At 43.3% G+C, this 27,879-nt stretch overlaps 1 protein-coding gene across 1 annotated transcript; it reads right to left on the reverse strand.

Annotated features, from left to right (window-relative positions):
• Positions 1-16,538: 16,538 nt before the first annotated feature.
• LOC119584708 (endoplasmic reticulum junction formation protein lunapark-A-like) lies at positions 16,539-27,529 on the reverse strand (the record flags this gene model as incomplete). Its single annotated transcript, XM_037933376.1, is given in 8 exon segments — positions 16,539-21,498; positions 21,702-21,788; positions 22,122-22,376; positions 22,512-22,709; positions 22,902-23,116; positions 26,294-26,450; positions 26,617-26,686; positions 27,343-27,529. Coding segments are annotated over 8 exon segments (1,345 nt in total), but the record flags the coding sequence as incomplete, so codon positions are not given.
• Positions 27,530-27,879: the final 350 nt, after the last annotated feature.

Genomic DNA, 27,879 nt, shown 5'->3' on the forward strand with positions numbered 1-27,879 from the left:
TCCCAACCTCCATCCTTGCGACAATCATCAATTTGCCGTTCCTGGCAAATTCCTTGCATTTTCTTTGATCTAACTAGTCTTGGCTAGACCATATCTTTTACAAGGAAAAAGCTCGCTGCGCCTCCCGGAATCTTACAAAATCTGTCATTATATATCTAGGGCTAGATCGCAAACCTCCTCCATCTTCATTTTACCTTGATCCTCTCCACTCTTGATTAGGGATCCCCATATCTACTCCTCTGCCTGAACCTCCCTCCTTGCTCATCTTGACACAATCTACCACTGTGGTCTTTGCTTAGCCCTAGGCGGTTTTCCGCTCCTCTCCAGTTGAGAGCTTGTACACTGAATCGGGCATGCTAGCTCTTTCTCAACGTTGTACCCTTCCCCTCTTCCGATGCTAGCTCGATTCCCCAAAGTTCCCTCACTAAACTAACTATCCCACGGTCCCTGCTTCTTACCTTTACTTCTTATCCACTTTTACCTACTCCTTTCTTTATTTGCATGGATACCCTCTCTCCCATTCCCCCTTTCCCCGTCTCCGACCACTTCCATTTTCTGTCCATTCCGTTCCTCCATGGCTAAAAACCTACCCCCGTATTTGCTCCCTGTTTTCCCTGATCCACCAAAATCAGATATTCCCCTGCTGTCCTTCTCACCCATTTCTTTGACCATTTTTCCCAAATCATTCCTCCAGTATTCATGTTTACATTGATGGCTTCAAATCCACCTCCTCTGGTTTCGGCAGTAACCTTCCCAACTCGCACTTCCAAATCCCCTCCTCCCTCCTGAACCCAGTCCTTACTACAAAACTGGATGCACTCCTTTTTGCCTTAAAACACATATACTCACTCCTTTCTTTCTCTTTCACTATTTTACTGATTCCCGTAACTCATTAATTCTCATAAAGTCAATGCACCAACAATCCCTTGTCTGTAAGATTCGAACTGGTTGTTCTACCAATCCAGATGCTAAAAATCTCTCAGATTTTGCTGGGTGCCCATCCATGTTGGAACCCCTGGCAATGAATAAGCAGATATTCTAGCACGCTGCGCCATGTCCACATCACACCACGTTTCCCACATATTCCATGTGACACTTTAAAACCTTCCTTTACATCAGATAGCAAACTTTCTGGTCACCGATACATAAATTACATTCTATAAACTATCAATCTCCTGGTCAGCTCCATTTTCATTGGAACAGACAATTCTCGCCCGCTTACGTATTGGCCAAACCTGTCTAACAAATACTATCTGATGTCACGTTCTGATCCACCCCTATGTTCCTCATGTAATTCCCCTTTTAGTTCCTCACATTCTGTTGTCCTGATACACTTTTACTGCAGCCAATACCTCTGCTTTCCCTCACCTATCCTCCCTTATCCCATCTGATCAGACATCCTTAAAGAATCCCAACCCTTTTTACTTTGACAACCTGTTCTCCTTCAGACGCATCCATATCCTCCACTTAATCTAATCCCCCTTACCTAATACTACCTTAATCCATTCACTCATGAACTCCTTTACCCATCTTTAATCTTTCCAAAACTACTCCCAGATTGTAAATGTATACCAACTAACTACAAACAAAGACACTCTACACTACCATAACATAACTTCCTAAGAGCTACAATGACCTTAGATGTCTAAGCACATTTAGTGTTTGCTTTTAACCATTAACCATTCGGGCTTCCCATGGCCAGTATAAGATTTTGTAACCCTTGATAAGGGCATTGGGGTTTGCCCCTTTATCAGCTAGCCTCTTTGAATCTAACCCCTCTGGTTTATTTACCCCCTGACTCTCCTTTGATCAGGCTGTAAACACTGCTACTACACCCCCTCACTCCTCAACACGTGAATCCTTTTACCCATTTTTAAATAACTCAACTTTCAAAGGACAGCCCATCCTCATTCGCGTATCCTGCAACCACTTCATGCACAATCAATTTCATTCTCTATCTTCTCCCATACTTCTACTTTCAACCCTTATTGTTATCATACCACTGCCGTAGTTTGTCCCGACCGCTCACGCATTGTCACAGTTACATCTGATTACAAATTTTCTCACGGATTATTAACATAACCTTAAGATATTCTTTCACTACTCGATGGCAATCTTTCTGGTTAAGTCTCCACACTAATAAATTACATACTGTAAAACTATCAATCTCCTGGGCAGTTTTATTTAATTGGAACAGACTCTTGGAAACTTCTCTCGCCCGCTTACTTATTGGCCACACCATGTAACGCAACTATATGAGGCCACGTTCCGATCCACCCGTGTTCCCCATGTATGTTCCTCTTTCAGTTCCACACATTCGAAGCTTGCCGTGGCACAAGCCTCGATAGAGTTCTTTGTCATGAGACTGACAACCAAAAGAATGAATACCCCACGCCTACCTAAAGGCAGAAACCAGAGGGTCATTTTGCAAACCATCACTCCTCCGGGTAGCAGAACTACTAACACGGATGGTCGGTCGAAACCTTTGACCCACACTGCAGGCGCCGGCTTTGCAACAGGGATGCCACAAAATCCATGGGAAAAAAACAAACAAATGCCTCATCGCTACAGCAGAGGTAGTTGCTATCAAAGGAAGCCCTAAGCCACGTGTCCGTTTAGGGTAGGACACATGGTCATACATACAGACTTCAGAGGAGCCATCGACTTTCTTCAGCACGGGTCACCCAATGACAGTATCTACTTTCTGACTACTATCCTCACACTGGCACAGAGGATTCTTACACCATTACATAAACGGGGGCCCCAGCCACATTGGGATCAGAGGGAATGAGCTTGCTGACAGACTACCGAAGTTGGCAGGGGTATGCCCCTAATCCCCCAAGCCGAAAATTACTTTGGAAGAAGTGTACGGTGACAGCAACTTCCTCCTGCAGCTTCACAGAGAGGAACAAGATCCTCCCCCTGGGCCAGCGGGTACTCAGAAACGCCTCAGGCTATGAACCACTGGCACTCTGAAATAACCAACCGGTACCGAGTCATTCTTCACAAATGCGCCTAGGTTACCACTGTGCATGGCAATAATATGAAAACCGGAGAGAATTTTGTTGCATGCATTTCGGCAAGCCGAACGCCACACTCGTACATTACTTAGAGAATTGTAAGCACACGCAATTCCTGAGACAAGGTCCACAAATACAGCCGTCGTGCAGGTAGAGATTATGCGATATGCTTACACCACGGCTACAGGAGCGTCTGCTGGCAATCCCACCACCACGGTAACACCCGAGTGTCAGAGAATGGTTCATGGTTAATGGTTAAAGCAAGATAAATGTGCTAGCCCTCTAAGGTCATGTAGCACTATATTTAATGTTAGGGAAGGGTGGTTGAGTTAGTGATTATTTTGTCTAGCGGGGCAAAAAAAATTGGTGAGTGAAGGGTTAGGGTCGGGTGGGTAAGGAGTTAGTTTAGATGAAGGATTTTATGCATTTGGGGAAAAGAGAATAGGTTGTTGAAGCAGAAAAGGTGGGATTCTGTACTGATGTCTGATAGGTTGGGAGGTCGGTGAAGGGAGGATAGTTGGGGGAAAGCAAAGGTACGGGTTGTTTCAAACGGGGGGTACGACAATATGATGTGTGGGATTGAAAGGGAACATTACATAAGGAACATAAGGGTGGATCAGATTGTGACATCAGATAGGAGTGTGTTAGACGGGTGTGGCCAATGCTAAGCGGGCGAGAGCGGTCTCCCAACGTCTTTTCCCGATGAATGGAGCTGACCAGGAGGAGATTGAATAGTTTTACAGAAGGAATTTATTATGCGGAGGCTTGACCAAAGATTGCCATCGATTATACAAGAAGGTTTTAAAAGTTTTGGGTAATAATCGTGAGAAGCGGTGTGGTATGATGTGGACATAGCGGCGTGGCGTGCTAGTGTATCTGCCTGTTCATTGCCGGGGATTCCAACTGGCTGGGCACCCACAAATTTTTGATTGTTTTATGGCTTGTGGACAGGTAGAACAACCTTTTCTGGATCTTACAAAAAAGGGGGGTTGGTGGTGTGTTTTGACTTTATGAGAGTTAATGAGTTACAGGAGTCAGTAAAATTGTAAAGGGGAAAGAGGAGAGGGGAGTATATGTGTTTTAGAGCAAAAGGAGTGCATACAGTTCTGTAGTAAGGACACTGGATTCAGGAGGAAGGGAGTATTTAAAAGTACAAGTTGGGAAGATTACTGCAAAACCAGCACCGGAGTGGATTTGGAGCCATCATATATACGTGAATACTAAGGAATGAGTGGAGACATGGTCAAGGAAGGGGTGAGAAGGACAGTAGGAGGGATATTTGATTTTGGGGTGGGTCGGGAATACAGAAGAGCAATATGGGGGTGAGGAAATAAGCCATGGAGGGACGGAATGGACAGAGAACGGGAGAGGTTGGAGATGGGGGAAAGGGGAATGGGAGAGGAGGGTATCCATGCGAGTGAAGAAAGGAGTAGGTAAACGTGGAGATGAAGCTAAGTTAAGAAGTAGGGGTTTGTGGGATAGTTAGTTTTAGTGGGGAAAGTTTGGTGAATCGAACATCTCGGAGAGAGAGAAGGGCACGACGTCGAGTTTAGAGATGTATGCCTGATTCAGTGTACAGGCTCTCAACTGAGAGGAGCAAAAGGCGCTTAGTGCTAAGCGAAGCCCACAGTGATGGATTGTATCAAATGGCAAGGAGAGAAGTTGAGGCAGAGGAGTAGATATGGCTCCATAATCAAGAGTGGAGAGGATCAAAGTACATGAAGATGAAGGAGAGTTATGCGATCTGAGCCCCATGATATATGGGATAGAGTTTTTAAGATTCGAAGGCGGCGAGAGTTTTTTTAATGTGTAGAATATGGTCTCGCCAGGACAGTTTGGAGTCAAAAATGACACACGGAAATTTTGGGCCAGAGGAACGGCTTGGAGTGGAGTGCCATATAAGAAGATGGGGTAGGGGACCTACACGTGAGGGGGGAGAAGGATGGAGAAAGATTTAGGGGTAGAAGCGGAAGCCATGGTTTGGGGCCCAGGAAGATACTGATGGATTGCGATTGAAAAAATTTGGTAGAGATTTGGTATGGATGTTGCCAAGGCATAGATGGTTAAATCATCAACATATAGTGATGACCGGGCTCCTAGTGGTAAAACTGAGACAATATCATTAAAAAGCAAGAAGGAAATAAAGTGGGGTACTGAACACACGGCCTTGTTGTGGGACACCTTCGTTTTGAGGAAAGAAAGATGATGTGCAGAGGCAATTTTGACCTGGAAAGTGTGTTGGGAGAGGAAGGACTTTATGATGAACCCATGTTTCCACGTATACCTAGAGAGGACAATTGTAGGAAAATATGTACCGCCATGTCGTATCATATGCTTTTTCTAGATCAAAAATATGCTAGAAAGGATTCATGGCGTGCAAATGCAGATGTAATATACGTCTCAAAATGAGCAAGGGGTTCAGCTGTGCTTCTGGCACGGCGAAAACCGATTGGGAAGGAGAGAGAAGATTGTGAATTCAAGATACCACATTAAGCAGCTAGTTAGTGCAATGGGGCGATAGTCTTGAGGGAGGGTACCCGATTTTTTGGGAGGGAAGATAAGAGCTTCTCGCCAATTAAAAGGGGAAAATTTTCCCTGATGTCCATATGTGGTTGTAAATTTTTAAATAGGAAGGATAAAGAGGAAGATGGGAGTTGCCGAGCTACGGTGTGAATCCGTCAGGGCCTTCATGAGTTTTGCGGCACGATTGTAGGGCAGCAATGAGTTCAGAGGAAGAAAAGGAGCATTATAGGATTCAGCGGAGGAGGGGTGAAGGTAATGGGGGTACATTCTCTGGTGGTCTTAATAGAAGTGTGGGAAAGGTGAGAACCACTACTGACCTGGCTGAAATAATCACCTAGTTCATTAGCGACTTGGAGAGGATCAGAAATGAGGGTATCTCGAATGGAGGACGGGGCAGGATGGGGGGATGTTTGCCTGATAGTTTATGGATTCGGCACCAAACATTGATATAGATGTGAGGATGTAATTGATGAAACATAATTTCGCCAGCTATTTGTTTACTATTCCGGATTGTACGACGAAGATAGGCAGATGCTCTTTTAAAGGAGATAAGGGCTGATAGTTGATTTGGAGTACCTCTCTTGTAGCGGTAACTTTTCCCAGGCTGCACTTTTTAAAAGCGAAGTGCTTTATTGCAATCAAAATTCCACCATGGAACACATTTGGAGGTATATGGTCTTGAGTTCGAGGGATAGCTGTATGTGCAGCTCTTAAGACTGTATTTGTGAAATACTGTATCATTTCTAAAATGGAGGTGAGGGAGGATGGGGGGATATGAATAGCAGAGAGTGAAGTGAAAAGTATGCCAGTCGGCTCTATCAAAGCACCAGCGTGGGGAGTTAGGGAGTGGTACGTATGAAGTAGGAAAAAGGAGAACTGGAAAGTGGTCACTATGGGGGAAAGTGGTCAAAGACTGCCCAGTGGAAATCTAAATGAAGAGAAGGGGAGCATAGAGAGAGGTCAATGCATGAAAAAGATTGCGTGCATGTATCAAAGTGTGTGGGGCGATCTGAATTTAGAATAGTAAGGTCACTGTGGAGAGGAAGGCTCTAGAGATCAGCCTCGGAGTTTGTGATAAAATCCCCCCAAAGAGTGGGGGCAGCAGTTAAAGTCACCAACTAGAGGGAAAGGTGGTTGAAGTTGGGAAATTAGATTTTCAAAAGCAACAAGTAATGAGATGGAAGGGGAGAAGAAGACTGAAAACACTGTGATCCAACGATGAAGGAAGATACGAATAACTGTGGGAAGGGACATTGGTTTGAAAGGGAGGTGTGACATAAGGTGTTTTCTGATTGATAATATGGACGAGACTAAAGGATGTGGGGAAGAGACAAAATATAAATTTGGGGGTTGGTATTGGTGGATGTGTAAGAAAGGTTTCTTGAAGGCATACAATAGTGGGTTATAAGAGGGAAAAGGATTGACGAAGGTCAGGGCTGTGGAGCGGAAACCGCGAATATTCCAATGAAGTATGTTATACTTTGTGATATAAAATTGTAGTACGTGTTGGAGAATTGGGGGGGAAGCAGCTAGAGGGTGGGATAAGGACTAAGAGGTCTGAGATGGTGAGGTGTGGGAGTTGGTGTTCTACTAGGAGGGGTATTAGGGGAGGGTCTGTGGAAGGGGATACTTGTGACATAAGGATTCACGTGTGTATCCAGGAGGGAGTGGAAGGGGATAGAGGGGATGGTGGGAGGGTTTAAAGTGGGCGGGGTTGGGGGGCGGGGGGGGTGGGCTGTGTTTGGGGGGGGTAGGAGGATAGGTGTAGGGGATATCGTTAGGAGGAGATGGATATCAAGCAGTTACTTAGAGTGTGGAAGGAGCAGGAGTTGTAAGATTTGGAGGTTGAGTGTCAGTTTTCATTAAATAATCTTGAATATTTTCAATAGTTTCTTCTGAGGAGTTGGTTGGGGAGTTTTGGGGATAAAGGATTTCTTGTGAGGGGGGAAGAGGGATTGATGTCTCAAGCGTAGGGGCAAACGAAGGTGGAGTGATTGTGTGGTAGGGGAAGAGGGGGGAACGTTTGTTCTGTCTGTTACGGGTAGTGCGAGGGGGGAGAGGGGAAGGTGTTGGGGTTGTAGTGGTGATTGAGTATCTGTATAGAGATTGGAGTGTCTGGGTTTAGGGGTAGCAAAGAGTTTGAATGGGGAAGGTAGGAGGGGAGAAGAGGGGATTAGATGTAGGGGGGTGGGTTTAGGAGAATTGGTAGAATGAGCAGTATTACTGGAGTAAGGAGTAAGAGAGAAACCACGTCGACGTGCTTCCTGTCTGGGTTCACATAGTGTGGTCCAAGTTTGAATCTGAGAGTTGCTACCTCAGACTCAAATTTGTAGTTGGGACAAACCCCCATAAAATACATTATGGGGGGCCGCCACGTTGGCACATGTGCGTGATTGTGCAGAGCAGTTAATCGGGTATGGCCAGGTTGGGCACATAGTGGGGCATCTGGCTGTGGAACGGCAATGTTTGGCTGGGTGTCCTAGACGCCAACAATTTGGCACTGACGTGGGGGAGGTTAGTATGGACGAACAGGGGGGATTCTCCTCCTATGTAAACGTTAAAGGGAAGGTCATGTCTACGAAGGTAATTTGGTTTTTGTTTATGGGTTTCTTTCGATTACCTCTGGGGGAATGGAGTAGCATTGTACTGATGTTGCTCATAGTCGTGAGACAGGCAGTAGGTCTTCTCCACAATCTGACCAATCTTTTTCATAGATTGGGCAATTTCTTGGGGAGATTGAAACCCGTTCGGTGCAAGTTTTTGAGGGTTGGATGGGGTTTTTGCAAGGATGCGGTTACCATATAGGTCTGTTAGTTTTGTTAATGCTATAGCTTGGTTTTCGGATGTTACTGTGACAAACGGGATCGGTCGGTCGGCTACGGAAGAGACTTTACCTACTTGTTTTTGGAGATTTTGGAAGAGAAGAGCATTTTCAGAGTAGGGAGCTGTGGGAGGGACCACGAAAATCGGTCCCATTTGGCTGCGCTAAAGAGAGTATTCAAGATTGTTATAGAGATAGGGGTAGTACAAGGGCGGGGGCGTGACGAAGATGGAGTAGTGTTGAGGGGAGGTATGTTATGGGAGGTGGGCAAAAAGGCTGTAAGGTATTAAAAAGGGAGGATGGGGGTGGTTGATGTTGGAGGTTGTGGGGGTAGAGGTGTTGAAGTTGAGCATGCTGGAGAGTGGAAATGTTTCCCTTTAAGGTTGATTGTTGGCTACTGTACTAGTAGGCATTGATGAGGGGGTAGTTATTGCAGTGTTCGGAGCCGTGGTCAAAGGAGAGCCTGGAGTCAGGGAATCTGGTGGGTTTACATCATTGGGGCTATTTGATAAAGGGGCAAGCCTCATTGCCCCTAATAGTGGGGATATGTTTTCATTACTGGCCATGGTAAGCCTGGATTATGTTGGGGATAAAAACAGTCCTAGGTAACTAAATCAGGGGAATACCGTGCCCATGGCTCCCTCAGGCCGTTCAGGACTGGCACAAAGTCAGCCTTTCATCCTTTCAGCACGGTTGGGGAGTTCCCCATCACTGGGTCCCAGTCTCCGCCTCCTAAGCCCCCCCACGACAACAACGGGCAAGGGATTGGGGGGGGGGGGAGTGTCAGAGAACCAAATGAGACAACCATGAAAAGTTGACTTTCTTCCCGGGGACACTGACCATGGCTTTCACTTTTCCACCTCCCAATCCTTCTTCATTTGATTCCCAAAATTTTCTGGCAAGACCACATCCTCTACATCAAAGAGAAACCCGTGCGACCTCTGAGTCATATAGACTTTCATATATGAGGGCATTCCAAGCTTCACTGATCCTCTCCACTCTTGGCTGTGGCTGTCATATTTATTCCTCTGCCTCTTCGTCTCTTCTTACTCACCTTGTAAACCACCACTGTGGTCTACGTTTAGCCCTAGGCGCCTTCCGTTCCTCTCCAGCTGAGAGCCTCTCTTAAGGCTTATATCTCTCTGGAGCTATGCACATTTTCATCTATTCTCTCTCTCTAAACTAAATGTTCCTCAGTCTTTCTCCCTACCTTTTCCTCTTCTCCACGCCTGCCTACTCCTTTCTCTGTCCAGATGGATGCACTTAACTCCCATTCACCCTATCCTCACCTCCAAACCCTACCTTTTGCTATCATATTGCTCCTTTGTTTTCCTTGATACACCAAAATCAGACACCCCTTTCTCCTTCTCACACATTTTCTCAGCCACACCTCAACCCACTCCTCCAGCACTCACATTTAAACAGATGGCTCCAACTCCCCCTCTGGCGCTGGTTTTATTGTAATCTTTCCTTCCTATACTTTCAACTTTCCACTTCCACCTGAATCCAGCGTCCTTACAGCTGAATTATAAGTGATCCGATTCGCATCAAAACACATGTCTTCCCTCCTTTCCTCATCCTTCACAATTTTCACCGACTGCAAGAACTTCTCTTATACAATCTCTACAGCCAAACAACTCTCTTGTCCGCAAGATTATTTCACTTAATGTGGCTGGATGCCCAGCCACATTGGGATCCACGGCAATTTACAGGCAGATACACTAGCACACTTTGCAGTCTTGTCCACATCCCATCAACCCAGATTTTTACATATACCAGCTTTTGACTACTACCCTCACTTCAAAACCTTCCTTTTCACCCACTGGTACTTTCTATTCTGGCCTTACCTCTCATAAACTATATAACAAAAAATGGCTTCTCCTCTTGATCAATACCATTCCACTAGAATAGATGCTGGCAAACTGTTCTTGCCTGCTTACGGATTGGACACAATCGCCTCACACATTCCTATCTCATGTCACAATCTGATCCACCTCTGTGATCCTCTTGCAATCCCACACATCCTACTATCCTGTTCCCTCCTTACAGCAACCCGTACCACTGCTTTCCTCACTTATTCTCACTTCCCCCAACCTATTGGACATCCTCTTAGAATCCCCTACCTTTTCCTTAGACAAATTATTCTCCTTCCTCCTTCATATTACCATATTACCCTCTAGTACTATTTAAACCTTTAACTTTACCATAATCACTAATCCCTAACCAATTTTGTTACTATATTGTACCACAGTGCTATATGACCTTGATGTCTAACACATAGTCCCATGGTCATAATCATCGTGGGGGGGGGGGCGTAGGAAACGGAGACTGAGGCCCAATGTTGGGCATTTCCCCTCCATTGGACCTCAACCCTCGCCTTAACTATTTTTGCATGGCCTTTTCTTCCCTCTCCTAATCCTTCTTTTCTTCTGTCCACTTCCAAAGGTGTGAGAACCGTGCTGAAAGACAAAAGGCTGGCTTTGTGTTAGTCCTGAACAGCCTATGGGAACCATGGGCACGGTATTCCCCTGATTTAGTTACCTAGCCCTTACCCCTCAAGGGGACCCTGAGGGGTGGACTGTTTTTATCCCCAACATAATCCAGGCTTACCATGGCCAGTAATGAAAACATATCCCCACTATTAGGGGCAATGAGGCTTGCTGAGAGGTAGACAGCTTTCTCTTCCCCACATATTCCAGGCTCACCGTGGTCAATAATAAAGATTTTGTACTCTTGTTAGGGGCATTAAGTCTCAATTTGACTTATCTTCCAACCCCTGCCTCTTCTTTGATCTCGGCTCCAACCAGTGCTGCTGCTACTCCTTCCTCGATGTTCACTGTCAATTCTATCCATTCCGAATCATCCACCCAGGTCATTACTCCACCTTCAGAATACACCCCTTCCTCTCTCCCAACATCCTCCACCCCATCTCCTACTGCACTGTCTTCTTCATTGTCTAACCCCATCCCCCTTATTCAACCTTATTGTTCTTCTCCCCACAATGCTACTTCACTCCACACTACCCCACCTTCCTCTCGCCCTCGTCCTTCTACTTCTACCTCTGCACACCTTTTGAGCACCCTTTTTGGCCCAGCCAAGTGGTATCGATTCTTTGTGATTCCCCTACAGCCCTTTACTTTGACAATACCCTCCTCTTCCAACAATGTCTCCAAAAACAATTAGGCCATGTTTCCTTTCGCAGTTGTTCCGATCTTGCACCCCTAGTCCAAAGCTGACTAACCTCACTGGCAAACTTATTTTTGCCCAGCCTCACTTCTCCCTTAAGACTTATTCCGGACAAGGATTGGTCAGGCTGTAAAAACCTAACCTGCTTACCTGCCTCGTTGACTGTGATGCACTATCAGCACAGTGCCACACTATTCCCCCTAGAGGCCGCTGAAAATTCTACACTACTGATTACCTTCTGTAGCCATGACCTCCCCCATGAAATGTATATGTCCTTCCCTCGTCAATGTCAGAAATGTTGGCGTTTGGCCAGCCTACTAAGCCCGTTCTCCTCTATGCGCCCAATTTGACAATGATCGTTAAAACCACCCTGCATAATCACGCACGTGTCCCAATTACGGTGGCTCCCATACTACTTTTCATAGGGGATACTATACCCTTGTCTAGAGTAGTAGTTTTTAGATTCAAACTGGACGTTTCTCTAGCTACCTACCCTAGTACTTTCCTTCGCTCTGTCCTTCTCTCATCTCCCCAAGATGTTTCTACATCCCTCCTCCGACTCCTCTCCCAGTCAAAGTCTTTTGTCATTCTAAACCCAGACACTCCAATCTCTACTTCCTCGGAGCCTACCCTTCCTCCTCCTTGCTAAATCCAAATGTTCCATTCCATCTTCTACCGCATCCTCTCCAACATCAACCTCTCCCACTTCCCCTCAAACGTGTCCCCTCTTCTCCCCATCAATAAGAAAACCTTTGTTTCTCAGACTTCCCAACCAACTCCATTTCAGAAACTCTTGAGGATATCCAAAACTATCTAATCATGACCCCATGCCTATACCCCATCCATCCTCCAAATTCTCAGCTCCCATTCTCTCTACACTCAAAATAACTACCGACATCCATCCTCCTCATACCATGTTCTCCCTCGAAACCCCTCTAACTCCCTCCCAACACACCCCATCTCCCCTGCTTCATTTGCACCATCCCCCTCCCTTCCCTGTTATCCCTTTCACTCCCTGATGAATAGACATGACTTCTTGAACAGGAAACTAGGCACAATAAGAAATGACTACTTTTTTATCAATACCCTTCCCTGGATTCTTCCCCTCTTGGCATTTCTCCTGAAACTGCTCTAATCGCCCTTAACCACCTTTACCCTTTTGTTAATCCCTGGACATCCTTGCAGAATCCCACAATTTTTCCTTTGACAACTTTGATCTAATCGTCCTTTTGCTAATCCCTACCCTCTACCCTCACCCCTCTTTACCCCTTTTAGTACTATACTACCCTAGATTATTGTACGACTTTTGATATGTAGCACATTTAATAATCATATATATGACCTTTCATGTCTAGAACATTTATTTTGCTTTGTAACCATTAACCATTTGCAACCGTTATTTACCATGACTGACATTTGCAATCCTATCCCTGCCAAGTTTTACTCCTTTTAATACTTGTACCGGGACTATTTCCATATCGGCCCTTCCCCCGTCAGTGTCAGAAATGTTGGCGCTTTGGCCACCCTGCCAAGCACTGTCGCTCTACAGCCCGCTGCCCTCAATATGTAAAACCTGGTCATGACAATTCAAGTTGCTTTACACAATCATGCACGTGTGCCAGTTGTGACGGCTCCCATAATATATATTATAAGAGCTGCCCTGCTTACATGTTAGAGTCTAAAGTTGCAGTTCTCGAATTCAAATTAGGCTTCATTCTACGACAAGGTCTTTCTCTCGCTACTTATTACCTGTCGCACCAGACGATCCACCTCATCTTCTACCTAAGCCCCCTCTTCCATAGCTCCCCGAACACCTGTCTCCTCTTCTCTCCCTCATAAGAAACTCCTTGTTCTTCATACCTCCCCACCCAACTCCTCTCCAGAAACTCTTGAGGACATCTGAAACTTCCTAAACATGACCCAAGGAACAATCCTTTCCCTCATCCACCCTCCAATCTCCCTACTCCCATTTCCTCGATATTCAAAGTAACTGTCAACATTCATCCTCATCCTCCTCGTGTTCCCCCTTCCCATCTGCCTCCCTATAGGATGTGGATAATTCTATTTCTGTTACAGGATGTGGATAATTCTATTTCGGTTACCAGTGGACCACGTGGCTGTTTTCCACGTGGATCCAAAAGTCCCAAATATAACCTTTCGCTCAGCGAGGGCGGAGGTCACATCTGATATCTCACCTCGTTTGACCGGGAGTTCGGGTGAAGCACCCGACGCGGTAAGGTCAGCTCCGCCCTCCCTCTCCGGGCGAGCTGGCTGCGACTCGAATACCGCGATTACCCGTATAACTAGACATGTCTCGTGTGTTCTTATATTGCGTCTGTCAACTGCTCGTCCCTGTCGTCCTCATCCTCCTGGTCCTTGGTGTAATCTGTCTGTCCTCGATGTCCACACGTCCTCGAAAGTCTCGCACAGGCCCTCCTTGACTTCAGATTCGTCTAGACCTCCTCGTAGTCCTGGCCCAGGCCAAACTCGGTGGCGTCCTCGTCCACACGTCCTCACAGATCTCTTCCAGGTCCTTCTCGCGTCCACACGTCCTCGTAATCTCCATCCGGATCTACGCGCATCGGGGCAGGGGCGGCATCTCGGGGCGGCTGATACCTGTGCTATGAGCTCCTGGAGTTGACCGGATCTGCAGGCGTCCGCCAGGCGTCGCCTATGCACAGCATTCTGGGGCGACTGGTACCTGCAGCAAAGGTGCTGGTTCGCTGGATCTACGGGGAGTCTGGCAGGCAACGCCGCCCACTACACTGGGACGGCTTAACACCTTTTCTGACGAAAATCTCGGTCCGCGGGCCTATGGCGATCTTCGATGACGTCCTTCTCACGGCATCCTAAGGTGACCGGAACTGTAGCAAGTTCTCCTTCGGTGCCGTGTCGGTCCGACTGCAATATATAGTCGGGGAACCAGATCATATACGCAAGGGTCAGAGTAAGAGAAAAAGAAAGGCAACAGAGAAAAAGGGGTGTTATCTACCACTAGCCGGTGATTTATAAAAATTGTGGTTTTTAATGTTGGTTTTAAATTATTTTCGTCTTTTTTTTAATTTTGTGTTTTATTTTCACAAAGATAAAGAAGAAAATAGAAGAGGGAGACGTCAGTAGCGGTCCGCGTAGACCTGGCCTGAACTACCAACCGTCTCTGATAGATATGAGAGTAAATAAGGGATACGTCCTCGGCAATCCGCGAGGATTTACTTAAACCACAGTCGTCCCACAGAGAAGAAATAGATGTAACGTACATCATGTAAATAAATCTTTACGCCGGCACTATGACAGCAACCAACCTTATTAATTGTCTTTTGTCCTGCGTGTGTGAGGTGAATGTGTGTGTATGCGTGTGTGAGTGACAGCTAGCGTGAAGAGAGGGGAAGCGAAGTGACCTCACACAGAGAATGAATCACAAACACAAATATTAACGTTCACTATAACAAAACTGAAGTAGAATAGCAATTCTATTCAACATTTAATGATATGCGACAGAATGTATGCATGAATGAGTGGTGACATGAAAAAATATTCGCAAGCTATTTAACAAGCAAATCTTCTCGGGGTCAGAAATCTGAACTGCCGAGGTACAAGTCTAGCTTGCATGTCAAACTCCAATAAAACATATTAACGGGGGGATCCTATACCCAAATGCCGTATAGGTCAGCTCCGCCCTCCCTCTCCGGGCGAGCTGGCTTTACCGCGTCGGGTGCTTCACACGAACTCCCGGTCAAACGAGGTGAGATATCAGATGTGACCTCCGCCCTCGCTGAGCGAAAGGTTATATTTGGGACTTTTGGATCCACGTGGAAAACAGCCACGTGGTCCACTGGTAACCGAAATAGAATTATCCACATCCTGTAACAGAAAAATTATCCACATCCTATACTCCCTCTCTCCTAGAAGCTCACGTGGATCCCCTTTGACACGACAGTGCCCTTTCCCTCCTTACGTTCTCCATGATAATTCACCTTTCCCCAGGCCCCTTGTCTAATTCCCCCAGAGTTCTCCTTCCACTTACTTCTCCGACACCCACTTCAACCATTATTATCCAGTGATTGTTTCATGATTCCTCTTCCCACTAGTGTTCTATCCCCGCTTTCCTCACTTTGCCAATCCCCTAACCTGATGGACGCATAGATACCCTCCATTTGATCCAATCGCCCTTCATCCTCAACCTCCCCCGTTATACTATTGCTTCATACATATGAATATAAATGTTACTTTATTCACTTATTGAAAAAATTCTGCTGCATCAACATCTAGTCATTAGTGGTCTATTCAAAATATAGATATAGTATGGGGCGAAGTCGTCGAAGCTGCCAAGTATTGCATTATGATAAAGTATTGTGGCGAAAAGGATAAAACTGTTAACGATTTGGAGAAGTGGACGGAAGGGGATGAAGAGAAGGAAAAGGAATGGGGGAGAAGACCATTTGTTGAAGCAAAGGATGAGGTCTAACCCTTACATTAGGTGTCATGACAGCAAAGAGCATGGGATAGGGTGAGGGACCCCCTAGGAGTCCAAGGACCCAGTTTAGAAACCACTGGTTTAGCACATTTGATTTTAACCATTAAGTATCCTTCCATTTCATGTCTTACTTTTTCTCATTTTGGTTTGTATTCATAGATATATTCACATGGATGTTGTCTCTAATTATGAAAATACTATCTTTTTCTGACTTATTTGGGAGTTGAGATGTCTTTTTTCCGTATCAACCACATACATTTTTAAATCAAGATGTAAATCTTTACTTGTGATTCCATCTTTTAAAAAATGTATAAAGAACACAAAACACATAATTTACTTTTAAATGAGAGTTCTCCCTAAAATCCGCATGTCAGTGGGGTGTTACTTCATATTCTTCACATATTCAATAGTGCAAGGGAATATTTCATTACCAGTACATAATACTTTTGTTATTGTAATTTGAAAAATGAATCACCACTTTAGTTTTTTCATGAGGATTAAAGAAAATACCGAGACAAATATCACCAGTTTACTGAGAGAAGCAGTGTTCAGCTTAGACCAACTATGGTCCTTCTAACCTACATAGAGATTTAAGATATTTTTAATAGCATACTTTCATGTATAATCCTTAAACCACTCCTTTAAACAATAAACTAAACAGTGCAAAAAATATATAAAACTACAAATATAAATGTTCTAAGGAAGTAATACAACTATAACAAAATAATCTACAAGTTTTATATATCTCTATGTAAATCCTGAACTGTTTTGTAACTTCAAAAGAAAGCTATTTCAAGAAATGACTAATTGACATGGGTTTGGAGAAATTTCCAGGCTTAGCATTTAAATATTAAAAAATCCATTTGATTGCTACAGTACTATCTAGATTGTTCTCTTAATCCAAGTAATAACCTCAAATGAAAACAATTCAAAACCTTTCCTTTGTGCTAAATGCAAGCCCAACCCGTGTATGTGCCTCTTTTCTTGCATTACTACACTGTATTACAGACACTCACCTCTATGCACACTACATCACAATTAAGGCACTCTTTAACATTCCAGATAACATCAGCAGGTGAGGAATGAACTGGAAATAAGACAAACATGATCTACCTTTCAGTATATATGAAGAAAAATTTCTAAACTGAACTTTAAATATATTTATTTTCTTCAAAGTGACAAGAAATATACAAACTTCAAAGCTGACTTTTTGGGGGAAGTATTGAACATTCCTCCCCCCTGTGCACTCTCTTACAAGCTTTCACAAACAGCTGAACTGTACTATGACCTATACTTTAGGAGACAATCTCAGTGCCAGGCAACTGCTCTATCTCTAAAACCATTCACTTCCATCTTGTGAGTCTTTTCCCCGTACCTGGCAAAGACCGTCTTGAACATTTCTGGGGAATAAAAGTTATAGAACAAACACATTTCTACACATCTAAATCTTTAAAGCAAAATTAAATATATTATCAATATTTCAACATATCTTTTTGTAAAAAAGTGTAGCCATTTTTGTAGATACAAAGTACTAGAAAACAAGATCATTTGTACATCATGTTAGCTCTACCAAATGGTAAATATTGCAAGTTGAAGTATGCACCAGTGACCATGGATTTCTTATTACATAACAATGGCTTCACTTTTGTCTATTGCACAGAATGCTTTTAGCACAAAACCCCATTTTAGGTCAAGCCTTGAGATGTCTGATTAAAATCCTGGGAGAAATATTCAAAGTATCAAAGTACAAGGTCCATAAAGATCAGAAAATATACTCTTCTATTTTTAAATTTCAAGCATCATGATGTTTAGGTACTGCAGATTGTAGCAATTCTGAATATAAGAAACCCATTTATAATACTGGTAGAACAAATGGACTCTCATAGTCCATATTGCGAGATTAAGCTCATTTCCTCTATTTTGGCATGATAATTACCATATACCTCCTATAACACACAAAGAAGGGATAACATTTCATCTAAATTTAAACTCACTTTTTTTTTCATTTATATTTTTTTTCTATAAATTTGGAAACAACAATGAAATGCTACAATTATGATTTTTTTTTTAGATTTATATATATCAAAACCATCTAAGAAAGTTGTACAGCATTAGTATTGGCTCTAAACCAGAAAGTCCACACACAACATGCAAAATGCATGATTCAATTTGCAAAATCAAAGATGCAAATTTGGATCTGCATCCACATGTGAGATGATAGAGGGAGTATCTTTGCCAAGGTGATACAAACTCTTTCACCTGAGAACTAATACTTGTCAAAGCCATCTGAGCAATAACACCAAACACTCTTCAGAACATTAACAGAAAATATGACTTGTATTAGCTTTCTGTTAAAAGGAACATTAAGATATGTTAAGTAATGTTAGTATGGGCTTTATTCTCATTTCATTAGCCCTTATATGCACCAGTTATTTTACACCTAATTTTGTATTACTTCATCTTAAAAAATGTATATCCAAAACACAGCAAGTTCCACTAGGCTTGTACTTCTCTTTATACATTACATATTCCTTATTTCCCATTTCCATGATCTTATCATGGACAATGAATGAACCAAGTGCCGTTAACGACGACCTCCACCTCAGGTGTTTAGCTTTGTGGTGGCAATCATTTTCATAATGACACTAGCATAATGGTAGAAAGGTAGAAAAGTAACAAAATTATAGTAAGAGTAGGTCCTGACAATTATTTAACATCACGACCAGTTAGCTATTGAAGTACAATACAAGACTAAGCAACAGCTATCAACCAGTCTCTCCATCTTATTAGCAAAGCTCCTGCAATCTTCATTCATTGACCACCAGCCACTTCAGGTCGTCCCCCAAGCTGCTGATGTTATCATATCTGCCATGACCTAGAGCTAATGCCACATTTGTGCTACTGACGAGTGCTACAACACTTAATCCACACTTTACAAACAACTATTCAACATAGTAAAATAAAAGAAACCCATATCAGCATAACAAGTTACTCTTGGCCTTGTGTTTCTAGTGAGAGGGAAACTGTACACCTTTTATTATTATTTTCTTTCCCTTTTTTTTTATAAACAATGGGTGATTGTGTACCAAGAATGTCCTCACAATTAGCCCTTGCTTTTGCAGCATCACTGAGGTTTGCACTCCTATCCCCAATACCTTAAATATGACAGAATATTTATTTAAAAGTAAAACAAGATATAAAAGCAAAGTTCCTCACACAAGTAATCATCAACATGATATCTACTTGCACCCCAAAGAGATTTCTGACAGCTTCTTTTTCTTTCTAAACTCTGAACTTATCTGCATACTAAAGTAGGATTTAGTGGCACATCTTTATGAAATACTGTTTCATCTAAAACTGTTATCCTATTTTTTATGTCACAAAAAACAACAGTTGGCACCATTTTTTTCTGATCTGTTATCACTGATTGTGTGTGTCAATTTCAGCTGTGATATTACTATATTACTAGCTTTTCTCCCCTACCATTGTGTTTGTTATTCCCTGTTGTGGTATTTTTGTTGTTGCAATATATGTGGTTTTGCAATGCAATATAGTCATCTAAGAAGTGGTTTTGCAATAGCTTACAATTATTCATGCAGCTTCATGGTGTGTGAAACATGAGTAAAACACGGTACATAAGAGCAAAACAAAAATCACAAAATCTGGATAAAATTTAGACTAAAATTTGTATGATCTTCCAACTTCAAAATCTGCCAGTATCAAAAGGAAAACTATAAAGTTGTCTTTCTTTTCATTAATTTAAATTAATGAATATATTTCTTGGTGGAGAGTGCATTTATTCCCTTCCTCCCTCTTAATAACCAACAATTCCAACTTAATCCATTTCTCTTGGTTTCCACTGATACACAATAAGTCTAGCAGTAATGCAACCAACAGAGTTCAACACAAACCTTCTACCAACGCAGATAGACGATCATGGTTCAAAGGTTCATTCCTACTTCACATCATCATATATAACTGGAAGCAGCACAAACTGTTGGACAAGTGTGTGATAATCTTTGCAGAGTACAGTAAGTAGGAAAAGAAGACAATTAAATCATTTCAGTAAAACTCTCAAATACGAAATGAAAACTGGAAGTGCTTTGAGCGTGTTCCTTCAGTGTTTCTGTCCCTCTTCTGCTTATGTACTGTATGCAGAGAGAGACAAGAACATAGAGAGGCTGGAGGAAACACTTAAGCAGATCTGACAAGTATCTGGTTGACTACTGACAGTTGTGTCAAGGTGAGACGAGGTACATGTGTTGATAACCAGCCACAGACATACTAATAGCACCTGCATGTGAGCAAAGGGACAAGCATTTAGCCTAAGATCTGGCTCATTGGCTAGCAAACATAAGAAACTGCAGGACAACTGAGGGAGCTACAGTAAACTTCCAAGTCATCCCGTTATTTTATCACCACTTCAAACATACATAAAAACAGGCTCTAAAATATATCTCAAACTGTGCATCGCACGCACCCACGCACGCACGCACCCACGCTCGCACGCACCCACGCTCGCACGCACCCACGCACGCACACACGCACACGCACAAGCACACGCACACACACACACACACGGCACACACTAAATTGGTCTCTCCTGGACCTCTCCACTGCAATGACTGCTCATTAAAACACATACATGTACTTTCAACCTAAAGCCCTTAACCTTCAATAACAAAATGTTCATATGCCCATCAATCACAAAGTATCAGAGATTGAATAAAGACCAACAAAGTATTATAGCTTGACAAACACACAACTCAGTTCACTGGACACATGAAAAGGATTGGTAAAGGGGAAAATAATTCCCCCATTACTGTTGTAAAAACCTGTAAATGTAAACACCAGGGATAAAAGGCCAGAGGGCTGGTAGAGGACTCTTTGGGTACACAGCTACAAAGGAAGGCTGCATAACATGAGAAAGCACTTTATTAATGAGTAGAAAATTATCTGTATGGTAACTGGCATTAAGTATCATCACTTGGATAGGCAGACAGGAGTAGGCAGGAGCTGGCAGAGTCAGGGAAGGAGTTTTAATTCAGGCAGGACGTATAGAGATGGCTAGGTCATGTAATTAGTTTATACATCCATCACTCTTTTGACTTTCAGAGTGGAGAGATTAAGTCCTATGAAAATACAGCATGAGAAGTAGAAAGGAAGGTAATGAGCACATAGAGCTACCACAGATAAGCAAGTCTAAACAGCAGCAGCAGCAGCACAGAAGGACACCACAGTCAACAGATCTAAGAGCTCAGGGTAAACAGAGCATAACAGCAGCACAAGGCAGCAGCATCACTCTGTCTCCTCATTCTCTGTGGTTGAAGAGGGTGTGGTGGTGGTGGTGGAAGAGGCAGTGGTGCAGGAGTTGGCATGGCAGTTGGGTTGCTGGAGGTGATCATCGGAGGTACTGGGGTCAGAGGACGTGATGGACGAAGGGGTTGACTTGGCTACGTCCTCCAAGGAACCTGCTTGGTGGGAGCAACACACACCTGTCAGGTAGCTGCCCTCTTCACCATTTAACTCTCTCTTCTCAATTACATTCTCAAATGCCTCCAAATAATGACAAGTGCTCAGCTTTATATCAGTAAACAAGTGCTTTTTCACAAACAGGCTAATCCTTTATGCTATAAGCTCTTAGAGGGGTCAGGCGCCGGGCCCTCGGCTGCCATACCTTCCTGGCTGGATGTGGGTTTTGCGCTTGACTGCTCAGAAGATGATGCAGCTCCCTCCTCATCCCCAGAGCTGCTACCTCCTGACTCTGCCAGAATAAAGTTGTTAAATTCTTGAAAGTTATTAAAGAACATACTGTAAACTATTAATCTTACACTGACTTCGCATGATATTCTCATAGTCAAATTACCAATCTTTCACTGAGTTATAATAACAGTCTCACACTAAATTTAGCCATAATTATACTGTCAGCAAGAAAAAAGAAAAGAAAAGAAAGAGAGAGAAAACATTAATCAACTCTAATCTATCAGACTTCCTCTCATTCTATAATTAACATCATTACCTATTCTCTGCTTCCAGCTCCTCCTCCTCCATCCTATTTCTAGTTTATTCCTTTCCCTCCCTTTCACCCCCTACTTGCCTTCCTCATCCATTCCACCCTCCTCATCCTCATCCTCCTCTTCATCCTCCTCTTCCTCCTCCCCTGATGAAGACTCTTGCTCTTCTTGCTCCTCCTCATCATCTTCCTCTTCATCCTCCTCCTCCTCATCCTCTTCCTGATCCTCTGGTACTGAGAGTGAGGGTGGAGGCTGTGGTGTTAGGTCCTCCAGCCGAGGTGCACTTGGACGCTGTTTTCGAGCAGGATTCCAGTAATAGCAGTAAGCACATCGGAAAGCTGTAGTGGGGGGAGGGATAAGTACTCTGGGATCTACTTCTGCCTACTCTGATTTCAAACTAGTCACATGATGCATGGATATACAAACACATATATACACATAAGCACACATTCAATACAGAAGAGTAATCTCACCCAAATATGGGAATTCGTCTTTCAGTGCCATGCCATTATGTGACTCACACTGGCGGCACACAAGGGCAAAGCGGTTGGCTGGGCCATCACCTACAAGGTACTCCACAAAGCGGTCAAAGTAGCCACGTTCCCTCGGCAGCACTGGCCGTGGCATGGGAGGGCCAGGGGGGCCGTTTCCAGTGCTTGAGGGATCTGGACCTAATGGGACATCAAGTGACTTTAAGGTGACATATTTTCCTTCCTTCTGATAACAACTATCCTCTTTATATTCTGTTTCTACATCAATCTCTTCAAGGCATTCCACATTAAACCTAAAACTTCATTAGTTTTAAACCTTCTTTCCCAGGGCTTAACTATAGAAGAACCCAGGAAGGAACCTGGGTGACTCACGTGCAGGATGTGAGTGCAGGACTGATGCAGGTGTGCTATAGCTAGGGGGAACGTTGGCACTCATTGGGTGGCTGTGGCTGGGGGGTCCATGGGAAACAGCGGGGGAGGGGGACACACGGAGGGGGCTCGTACTACCGACACCTGGAAGGCCCACATCACACATGTCACAACCCCAAGGCATTATTGGAAGAAACTGCACAACACATTTGTTACTACTATGTTAGGGGATGTCTGGCATACAGCCATAAAAACAAATAAATTTCTTAGTTACTCCCAAAATACAAGAGACAAATTCACAGCATACTAAAATAACTAAGAGAAGGTAATAAAAGTTAATGGTAAAGGAGTGGGAATATTATGAGAATTAAGTATTAAGAGAAAAAGAAAGACACAAAACTCCACAAATATCCTTTAACTCAGTGAGAGAGAGAGAGAGAGAGAGAGAGAGAGAGAGAGAGAGAGAGAGAGAGAGAGAGAGAGAGAGAGAGAGAGAGAGAGAGAGGGAGAGGAGAAGAGAGAGAGAGCAACAATTTTCAACCCAAAAAAAAAGGTTTTCCCCCAAAAGGGATTTCCCCCTTTTGGCCCCCCCTTTTGGGTCCCCCCATGGGGCCCCGGGGGGCCCAAAAAAAGGTTTGGCTTTGGGCCCCCAACCCAAAAAAACCCCCCGGGAAATACCACGTTTTTTCCAACACTTTTGGCCCCCATAAGGGGGGGTTTATTTTAGGGAACTTTAAAAACCAAGGGAAACCTGTGCTTTTTGTGCAAAATTTTTTCCTTTTTGGTAAAACTATTCCCCATATTTTTTTTTCCTTTTTCAAGGGGACCCTTAAAAAAAAACCATTTTTTTTTTCCCCCCCCCCCCCGGGCTTAAAAAAGAACCCGGGAAACCTGGGGGGACTCAGTGGGGGGTGGGTAAAAAAAAATATTTTATTTCCCCTTTTGGGGGAATTCACTCATTGGGGGGTTTGGGGGTTTGGGGGGGGGGGGAGGGGGAAAAAAAAGGGGGCCCCCTTAAAAACCCAACCTGGAAGGGGGGGAAAAAAAAAAAAAAAGGAAGGGGGGAAAAAAGGGGAAAAAGGGAAAAAGGGAAAAAGGGGGGGGGAAAAAATAAAAAAAAAAAAATTTTGAAAAAAAAAAAGAGAAAATTTAAAAAAAAAAAAAAAAGAAGAAGTAAAAAAAAAAAGGGAAAAAGGGTGGGAAAAAAAAAAATTTGAAAGAGAAAAAAGAAAAAAACCCCCCAAAAACCTTAAAATAAAGGGAGAGAGGAAAAATAGAGGAGGAAAAGGAAAAGAGAGAAAAAGAGAAGAAGGAAGGGGGAAAAAGGGGGAGGGGGGAAGGGGGGAAAAAAAAAAAAAAAGGGGGGGGGGGGGAAAAAAGGGGGTTTTGGGGGGAAAAAAAGGGAACGGAGTTAAAGGAAAAAAAAAAAAAAAAAAAAAACCCCCCAAAAAAAAAAAAAAAAAGGGGGGGGGGGGGGGGGGGGGGGGGGGGGGGGGGGGGGGAAAAAAAAAAAAGGGGGGGGGGGGGGGGGAAAAAAAAAAAGGGGGGGTTTTTTTTTTTTTTTCTAAAAAAAAAACCCCCCCCCCCCCCCGGGGGGAAAAAAAAAGGGGGGGGGGGGGGGTTTTAAAAAAAAAATTTTTTTTAAAAAAAAAAAAAAAAAAAATTTTTTTCCCCCCCCCTTTTTTTTTTAAAAAAAAGGGGGGGGGGGGGGGGGGGGGGGGGGGGGGTTTTTTTTTTTTTTTTTTTTTTAAAAAAAAAAATTTTTTTTTTTAAAAAAAATTTTTTTTTTTTTTTTTTTTTTTTTTTAAAAAAAAAGGGAAAAAAAAAAAAAAAAAAAAAAAAAAAAAAAGGGGGGGGGGGGGGGGGAAAAAAAAAAAGGGGGGGGGTTTTTTTTTTTTTTTGGGGGGTTTGGTTTTTTGGGGGGGGGGGTTTTTTTTTTTTGGGGGGGGGGGGGGAAAAAGGGGAGGGGAAAAAAGGGGGGGGGGGGGGGGGGGGAAAAAAAAAAGGGGGGGGGTTTTTCCCCCCCCCCCTTTTTTTTTTTTTTTGGGGGGGTTTTTTTTTAACCCCCAAAAAAAAGGGGGGGGGGGGAAAAAAAAAAAAAAAGGGGGGGGGGGTTTTTTTTTGGGGGGGGGGGGGGGGGGGGGAAAAAAAAAAAAAAAAAAAAAAAGGGGGGGGGGGGGGGTGGGGGGGGGGGGGGGTTTTTTTTTTAAAAAAAAAAAAAAAAAAAATTTTTTTTTTTTTTTTAAAAAAAAAAAAAAAAAAAAAAAAAAGGGCCCCGGGGGGGGGTTTTTTTTTTTTTTTTTTAAAAAAAAAAAAAAAAAAAAAAAAAAAAAAAGGAAGAAAAATTTTTTTTAAAAAGGGCAAAAAGAAAAAAAAAAAAATAAAAAAGGGGGGGGAAAAGGGGAAAAAAAGGGGGGGTTTTAGGGAAGGGGGGGGAAAAAGGGGGTGGGGAAAACCCCCCAAAAAAAGGGGGGGGGGAAAAAAAAAAAGGGGGGCCGGGAAAAAAACGAGAAAGGGAACCCCAAAAAAGGGGGGAAAAAAAAAAAAAAGAAGGGGAAAAAGGGGGGTAAAGGGAGAAAGGAAAAGAAAGGGGGAAAAAAAAAGGGGGGGAAGCCCGGGGTGGGGGAAAAAAGGGGCCCAAAATTTAAGGGAAAAAAAAAAACCCGGGGGGAAAAGGGGGGGGCCCCCGGGGGAAGGGGAAAGGGAAAAAGGGCCCCCCGGGGGGAAAAGGGGTTTTTTAAAAAAAAAGGGGGGGAAAAAAAAGGGGAAAAAGAAAAAAAAACTTATTTTTTACAAAAATGCCCCCCAAAAATTTTAATTTTTAAAAAAAATTCCCCCATTTAAGGATCCCCCTTTTTCCCCCAATGCCCCCTCCCAATTTTTTCCCCCAAATCCCTTTCCCCGGACCCCCGGTCAGCCCCTTTCCCCCCCCAAAACAGACCTTTTTAAAATTTAGTTTTTTTTTTTTTTTAATTTTAAAAAAAAATATAAATGGTAAGGGGGTAGGGAAAAAAATTGCTTTTTTGTAAAACAAAAAACCCCTTTTCCCCGAAGTTTAAACCCCCCCTTAGGGGGTTTTAAATCTGTTTTCCCGAGAGAGAGAGGGGGAGGGGGAGGGGGAAAGAGGCCCCGGGTGGGAAAAACAGAGGGGGAAACCCGGGAATGGGAGCAGAGAGGGGAGCCCCGAAAAGGGGAAAGAGGACCCAGAAGAGAAGGGCCCCAAAAAGAAGGGGGAAGAGGGAGGAAAAAGGGGGGAGGGGGTGGGAAGAGAGAGAGAAGAGGAGAGAGGAAAAAGGAGAGAGAGAGAGAGAGAAACTTAATTTTTTACAAAACCTGCTCATCCAAAAATAAAAGTTGCAAACACAAATGTCACATGTTCAAGGATCCCTACTGACCTGGCCTGGGGTGATGCGACCCCTGCCATGAGTGGGTCGGGGGAGGGAACCTGGTGCCCCGGGTGCCCCCCACTTGGTGCAGCTGTGGGCCGCACTAACCCTGCTGGAGGGCCAGAGGGTGCCGGGGTTCCAGAATTCACCGTTCTTTTTCGTACTTCTGTAGATTTACAAAAACAAATGAACTGGAATAAGGTAAAGGGTACACTAGGGTATATACACAGATGTGTCTGATGTATTTGTATGTCAATGTTTACCCACATTTCTGTATCTGAATAAACATGTACATGTTTACACACATGCACATGTATGGGAGTATATATCACCTGACTGCTGGCTGCTCGGGGAAGGCATCCGCTGAGCTGGGGTTTGCACCACTGGCTGGGGCTTCAGCACCTGATTTAAAAAAGAAAAAAAATTAACAAGCAGTAACAACAAGAGGCACAAAGAATCACTTAGGAATCGGTCCAAAAATAGTACATGTAATGTGCATAACCTGAAAAAACTTGCCCATTAAACGTCCCACCCTTAGATTGAAAAAGCATTATTTTTCTTTGTCAAATATTCCAGGTAATTCTCCACTAGTTTTCAGCTTGTAAAACATTTTTAAAAAATTTTCCCACAGTCTGCTGCCTTTTAAACCCCAATTTATACAACAATGGCAAAAAATTTCCCATAGTTTTAAACATATGAAGTTTCAGTTTCAAATCAAACTTGAAACAGCAATACAATTTGCTAGTCATTCTACATTACGTCTCTAGATACTAACTTAAAGTTAACATGTACAATCAATTTTTACTCAGATCTCTAATCTTGAAGATTCAGTCCAGCCACACTGCAAATGAATCACATTTTGATGAAAACAAAAACACTATATAATCTTTTCATGTAAGAAGTAAGAAATATTATCTATCAATGGATGCACTTCCAACTTAATCAAAAGATATCTATTCATTTAGTTACTAGCTATTTGTTACTGACTATACATACCAATTTGTCTATTACACAAGAACAAATCACGCATCAGAAGCAAACAAAACCAATCTCTTCACCTGGCTCTTCCGCAGTTGGTCTGGGGCATAAGTTTCTAGGATCTCCTTAGCCACCTTGTAAGTTTCTGTTTCCATCACCTGTTCCAGGATCTTTTCCTTTCGCTCCCGAAGACTCTTCAGCTTCAGCTCGTTCTTTGAGATCTTCCGCCGGTAGTACCATGACAGCAACCTCTTCAGCAAGTATATTCTGTGGACATCCAACAAATGGGTCAGAGAGGTCTTTGGCAGTGACTTTTTTCAGACTTTCATTTATGCACTAGCACATGGATTGGATAACAAAACTAAAAATCCTACAATCCTTCATATCCTACTTCTTTTCTACAGAACTTCTAAGGCAAAGAGCCTAAATACATAGTCTAATAAATAATAAAATTTCCAAATAACCATTTGCACTTGATGGCACTCCACAAAGGCACACAATTCCAACTACATACTATCAAAGACTAACCACACTCTTGAGAATACACCAACAACCACACACACACACACCACCCACACACACCACACACACACCAACAAGCAAACCACAAAACCAAC

Source organism: Penaeus monodon, chromosome 18 (genome assembly GCF_015228065.2).
Source record: "Penaeus monodon isolate SGIC_2016 chromosome 18, NSTDA_Pmon_1, whole genome shotgun sequence".
Lineage (NCBI taxonomy): Eukaryota > Metazoa > Arthropoda > Malacostraca > Decapoda > Penaeidae > Penaeus > Penaeus monodon.